Consider the following 6,125-nt stretch of genomic DNA (forward strand, 5'->3'; position numbering starts at 1 on the left):
CATCTTCTGCTTTTGATATTATTGGTGTTCTGTTATTTATTTGGTACTTTATAGCTCACTCTTTGACCATTGTGCTTTTCTGGCCTCCATTCTGCATTATTAGTATTTTTAGTCTTTTGTTGGTTTGTGGCTCAGTTATTTTGAGAGTTGGAATGAAATACCTGACTTCTGCATTTAGAAAATTATTTTACTATGCCCTTAAATCTTGTCCGTTACAAAATTTTATATATCCCTGCCTTTTTGTCAAACTGTAGGAAATGCTTTAGAAAATAATTGATTTTTCTGGAACTCTACTCTCTACCTTAGGTACTAAATAAATCCTGACAACTCTGAGCATACATGTTACATAAAATTTATAGTTTTATTGTATTAGCACTAAATTACTTACATAGTTTATAAGAAATATCACTTTTTAAAATTGATTTTCTCATAGAACTTACCAGTCTAAAAACATGTTTGACTTAATTCATTCATGCCGGACTTAAACTGTACCACAAAGTTTACTTTTTTTTCTTTTTTCTAGAGAGAGAGAACATGCAAGAGCATGCACACATGTGCACACGCAGGAAGGGGGGAGGGGCAGAGGGAAAGTAAGAATCCTAAGCAGGCTCTACACCCAGCATAGAGCCTGATGTGGGGCTTCATCTCATGACTCTGAGATCATGAGGTCAGCTGAAATCAAGAGTCAGACACTTAACTGTCTGAGCCACCCATGTGCCCCCATAAAGTTTACATTCTAAAAAAAAAAAAGAAAAAAAGGCAGGAATATTATTTTGGCCATATTTTTAATGGGGTTTTACATTTCTTTGACAGTTATGTAATGACCATGAAGTTCTTACATTTATCAAATATAAAGTGTTTGACGCAAAACGTAAGTGCACATTCCCTCTTTTTAAGTTTTCTGGTTAAACTGATGACAAGCAAATAACTGGATTTTTGTTTCTTTGTTTTGTTTTAGCTTCTGCCAAAACGCTTTCCGGGCTGTTAGAATGGGAATGCAAAACTGATGCGGTAGAAGCCCTTACAGCACTTAATCACTACCAGATAAGAGTTCCAAGTAAGAAAGATGTGTCATAATTATTCAATAGGAGTTACTTCAGAAACATCAACAATTTTAAAATAACACTTTTTTTTAAATATAGAGAAGTATGAAGAAAAAAGGCATATAAGTCCTGCAACTCATAACAGTCCTTTTATTAGTTACCTGTTGCTGTGTAACATTACCATACCAAGCAGCTTAAAACAGCAAACTGAGGGTCAGTAACATGTACAGTGTAGCTGGGTATTTCTAGCTTAGGGTCTCTTGAAGTTTCAGTCAAGCTGTTGTCTGGGTCTACAGTCATTTCAAGTCATGATTGGGAAGTGGGTAATCCATTTCCAAGCTCATTTATGTGCTTATTTGCAAGTCCAGTTAAGCTACATTGGCCATTTCATTGTAGCTGGTTTACTTCGAGTGAGTGATCTGCGAGAGATGAGAGAAATGACTAAAACAGAGGCCCCAGTATCTTTTATAACCTAACATTGGAAGTGACATACTATCACTTATGTTGTATCCTTGTGGTCCCACAGATCAACCAGAGTACAGTGTGGGGAGGGGACCATACAGAGCTGTGAATACCAGGAGGGTAGAGACCATTGGGGCCGTCTTGGATACTGGCTCCCACAGTCCCTGTTGATCTTTTTAGAAGAAAGCAATACATATATGGTTAAAAAACGACACACAGTGGTACAAAATGAAAGTTAAAAAGCTTTCAGTAGCTTCTAACTTGTCTCCTTTTATTCCTCCTCCTCAGTGTATGTATATCTATGTTTTTAAAAGTTATACAAAATGGTTTTTCTATACATACTCTTCTATGCCTTGCTGTTTTCACTTAATATGTCTTGGAGCTATTTCTGTATCAGCATATGCAAGGCTACTACTTTTTTTTCCCCCAAAGCACAGACAGAGTAGCTATTCATAGTAGAGATACACCACAGTTTATTTGATTTACCCATTTCCCTACTAGTGAATACTGTTTTTTTCTAGTTGTTTTTTCTGTTACTATAATAACCTCCCTATCATTGCACTTTTTCTATTTTGTAGGGCAATTTCCTAATGGTGGAGAACATAAAGGTTTATATTCTAATAAATGTTACTAGATTGCCCTTTAGAAAGGTTGTACAGTTTACATCTCTAGCTGTGGTATATGAAAATGCCCATTGCCCAACATTCTTACCAACACTGAGTCTTGTCAAACTTTCAATTTTTAGCCAGTATGATAGATGAAAAATGGAATTCCATTGTTTTAATTTGTATTAAGTGAAATTGTCACTGTTTATTCTCCAGAATGGTAAAGGCTTCTTTTTCTATCATACAAAATACACTCCAGTATTTAACTTTTGAAGCTTTGTGCTGTGTACTTTACTTTGATCCTGGATTTAAGGAGTGTTAAACCCTTATTTTTCTAATAGTGGAAGAAAAAAGTATTAATTTTATTAGGTGTAATGTGGAAAAAAAGGAAAAATACACACTGAAGGATTTGTGGGTGGAATAATATATCTAGGATTTACTTTAAAATATTCCAGCTCCCAAAATGTGTGTGGAGAATAAGTAGATGAAATAAGACTGCCAAATGTTGACAGTTATTAAAACTAGGTGATAGATAAATGGGAGTTTATCGTGTCAATTTATATATTTTTTATGTTTGAAAAAAAAATTTTTTTAAAGATTTTATTTATTTATTCATAGACACAGAGAGAGAGGCAGAGACAGAGGCAGAGGGAGAAGCAGGCTCCATGCAGGGAACCCGATGTGGGACTTGATCCCAGGTCTCCAGGATCACATCCCAGGCTGCAGGCAGCGCCAAACAGCTGCGCCACCGGGGCTGCCCTATGTTTGAAAATTTTAATTAAAGAATAAGAGTACCTCCTTTCATATAACTTTTAGTCAACGAAAATAAATTTTAAGTAGTGAATCAAGCTTAATCTTTGCTAGAAGGCTTTTAAAGGTTTTAAAATTATATACATATTTGAGACATACTCAAGATGTATTTTAAACTACTTGGGGCAGCCCGAGTGGCTCAGCAGTTTAGTGCCACCTTCAGCCCAGGGCATGATCCTGGAGTCCTAGGATCAAGTCTCACGTCAGGCTCCCTGCATGGAGCTTGCTTCTCCCTCTGCCTGTGTCTCTGCCTTTCTCTCTCTCTGTCTCTCTCTCTGTGTCTCTCTCTCTCTCTGTCAGGCTCCCTGCATGGAGCCTGCTTTTCCCTCTGCCTCTGTCTCTGCCTCTCTCTCTCTCTCTGTCTCTCACGAATAAATAAAATCTTTTAAAAAAAAAATTGAAAACATTTGTTTAAATAAATAAGTAAATAAACTACTTGGAGGCAGGAATAATTATTTATCTTTTTATTCTCTCCAGTGTCCTGCAAATACCTGTTAATTTATATGCTTCTTCCTTTATAGGAATTTAAAAAAATTTAATCCATTAAGATACTGGAATTATTTCTTTGCATAATTAATTGAGGAGGAGTTCTCTTTGGTCTGAAAAGAAAGAAAAATGTGTAAAATGGAAAAAATTTTGTGGATTATACTCTGTTTTTTGAGTAATTCTAGAATTTTTATTTTTTTAAAGAATTTTATTTATTTATTTATTCATGAGAGACACACACACAGAGAAGCAGAGACGCAGGCAGGGGGAAGCAGGCTCTACACAGGGAGCCCGATGCGGGACTCGATCCTGGGACTCCAGGATCATGCCCTGGGCTAAAGGCAGACACCAAACCACTGAACCACCCAGGGAACCTTTAATTCTAGAATTTAATACTAGATCCTGGAACTTTTTCAGCTTATTAATATCTTCCCTTACATTCCATTCTTATCCCATTTCCCAGCCTCTATTTGAATTGGCTTTTTAAAAAGTTTTAAATTCAATTAGCCAACATACAGGAAGGACATCATTAGTTTCAGATGTAGAATTTAGTAATTCATGAGTTGCATACAACACCCAGTGTTCATCACATCACATGCTCTCTTTAATGCCCATCTCATAATTATCTCATTCCCCCACCCACTTCCCCTTCAGCAACCCTCAGTTGGTTTCCTGGAGTTAAGGGTCTCATGGTTTGTTTCCTTTCAGTTTGAATTGGCTTTTATAGAGGAATTGCCATTCTAATATATTCTGCAAAATGAGCTTCACTAATGGACATAAGCTTAATCCTATACTGTTTATCTGTAATGATTAACTAATTCACTAAGAGATGTTGAGTGCCTCTGTGTGTCAGATAGGGTTTAGAGCAGTAGCAAGAGTGTGTAGCTGTGGATAAAAGTTCCTGCCTACATGTAGCTTACCTGCTGGTGGAGATATACAAAAGTAATCTTCCCCTTACCTTACTTAGATAAAAATTTTCCTTCTTTATGTTTCTGCTTCTGATTCTATAAAAAGGTGAAATAATTTACTCTGCTAACTCAGAGTAATCTTGAAAGTTTGATGAAGTGAGCTGTTAACTTTTTTTTTATTTTTACAGATGGTTCCAATCCCTACACGTTGAAGCTTTGCTTTTCTACATCATCCCATTTATAAGAAGAGAAGAGCATGTTAGAATTTATGTTCACCTTTATTACAATTTTAAAGCTACACTTCATTAAGAAAAATCTAAGATGGTTGATCTAATGTTGCCTTGCTTACTTTGATTTAAGATCCTGTTCTGTAATAAACAGATATTTTGCCTTGAGTAAATTTGTTGTAAAGTTAAATATTGAATTGTTTTCATTTTAAAATAGAATGTCATAATGTAGACTATCTACAGCTTCCTTGTAGATTACACAAATATATGATTTCTAATCTTATTATTTTTCTTCCACAGTGAAAATATATTTGCATTCTTAATGCTAATTATCTGCAAGTATTTTTCCATTGTGTATGAGATTAATGCAGGTGAAAGTATTGCATTTTAATATTATAGAGTTCCTATTATATGTTTAGATGTTTTAAGTATGTTGCAGTTATTCATATTAAACATAACTTGTATTTATTAAGTATTTTAATCAAGTTTGAGAATAACATTGCACATAATGAATTTTAAGTACTAAAGATTTAGCTGATTTTATATTTCTGAAAGGCTAACAGACATGGATACACTTGTACAGTATGCACTCAAACTTATTTAAATTGGTGTATTTTTTTTTTTTTAAGTCATTGTCCATTTGTATTGACATGCCTCTGTTTCTAGTTCCAGTTTGGAGATTTTATAAAGTTACAACAATGAGTTAATGTGTTCATCTTCATTTGTTGCATGTGACTTGATCTTGAAAACACACTTGGTATTTGGCATTGAGATTTTAATAGAAGTTATTAACAATTCTTAACCTGAGATCCATGGAGGGGCTTTAGGGAGTCTGTGAACCCCTTAAAATTGTATGTAGAATTTTGGGTACTTGCATTTTTATTTTTTACTCTTGAATCCATCAGTAATATATGTATTTTTCTATATGGTGCAAGGTGTAAGGATCTAATTTTATTTTTATTCCAAACAGATAGCTGTTTGTTTCAACACCATTTATTAAACATTCTCTTTCCCACTGGATCTGTTTTTTTTCCTTTTTTTTGGAAAGTACTACATCTCAAGGAAGGTGTAAGGAAGGTGTAAACATGGTATTAAGAGACTGTAGCACACTTAGCAAATTCAGAGCTTTTTTATAATAAAAATGTCATATAGCCATTTTATATTTTTATCTTTAATAAAAGGGACAATATTTCATCTACCTAAAATAACTGAAGTTTATAGTTGGCAATAGCAGTTTTGTGATCTTGAGAGTTTTAAACAAATTTGCAAGTAGAAGTTCCATTTAGATCTTTTGTAAAAGTTTTATTGTGAATTTTAACTTAAAAAAGACATTTTGCCTTAATCCTTTTAGAAATGAGGCGGGAATGCCTGGGTGGCTCAGTGGTTGAGCGTCTGCCTTGGACTCAGGTCATGATCCCAGGGTCCAGGGTTCGAGTTCCGCATGAGGGACCCCACAGGGAGCCTGCTTCTCCCTCTACCTATGAATCTGCCTCTCTCTCTCTGTCTTTCATGAATAAATAAATGAAATCTTTAAAAAAATAAATGAAATGAGGCAGGATTTTAAAAAGTTTTAGAATTTTTGAA

General features: G+C 34.7%; 1 protein-coding gene across 3 annotated transcripts in view; it reads left to right on the plus strand.

The window, feature by feature from the left end:
- Positions 1-5,648, plus strand: part of HNRNPLL (heterogeneous nuclear ribonucleoprotein L like) — a 39,820-nt gene extending 34,172 nt beyond the window's left edge. For all 3 annotated transcript variants that reach the window (XM_077843554.1, XM_077843553.1, XM_077843555.1), the window contains 3 exons: positions 814-871; positions 959-1,057; positions 4,503-5,648. In XM_077843554.1, the coding sequence (XP_077699680.1) occupies positions 814-871; positions 959-1,057; positions 4,503-4,558 (213 nt within the window). In that variant the 3' untranslated portion in view covers positions 4,559-5,648. The remainder of the gene's footprint in view (positions 1-813; positions 872-958; positions 1,058-4,502) is intronic.
- The last annotated feature ends 477 nt before the right edge of the window (positions 5,649-6,125 follow it).

The sequence above is a fragment of the Canis aureus genome, chromosome 12 (assembly GCF_053574225.1).
Source record: "Canis aureus isolate CA01 chromosome 12, VMU_Caureus_v.1.0, whole genome shotgun sequence".
NCBI lineage: Eukaryota > Metazoa > Chordata > Mammalia > Carnivora > Canidae > Canis > Canis aureus.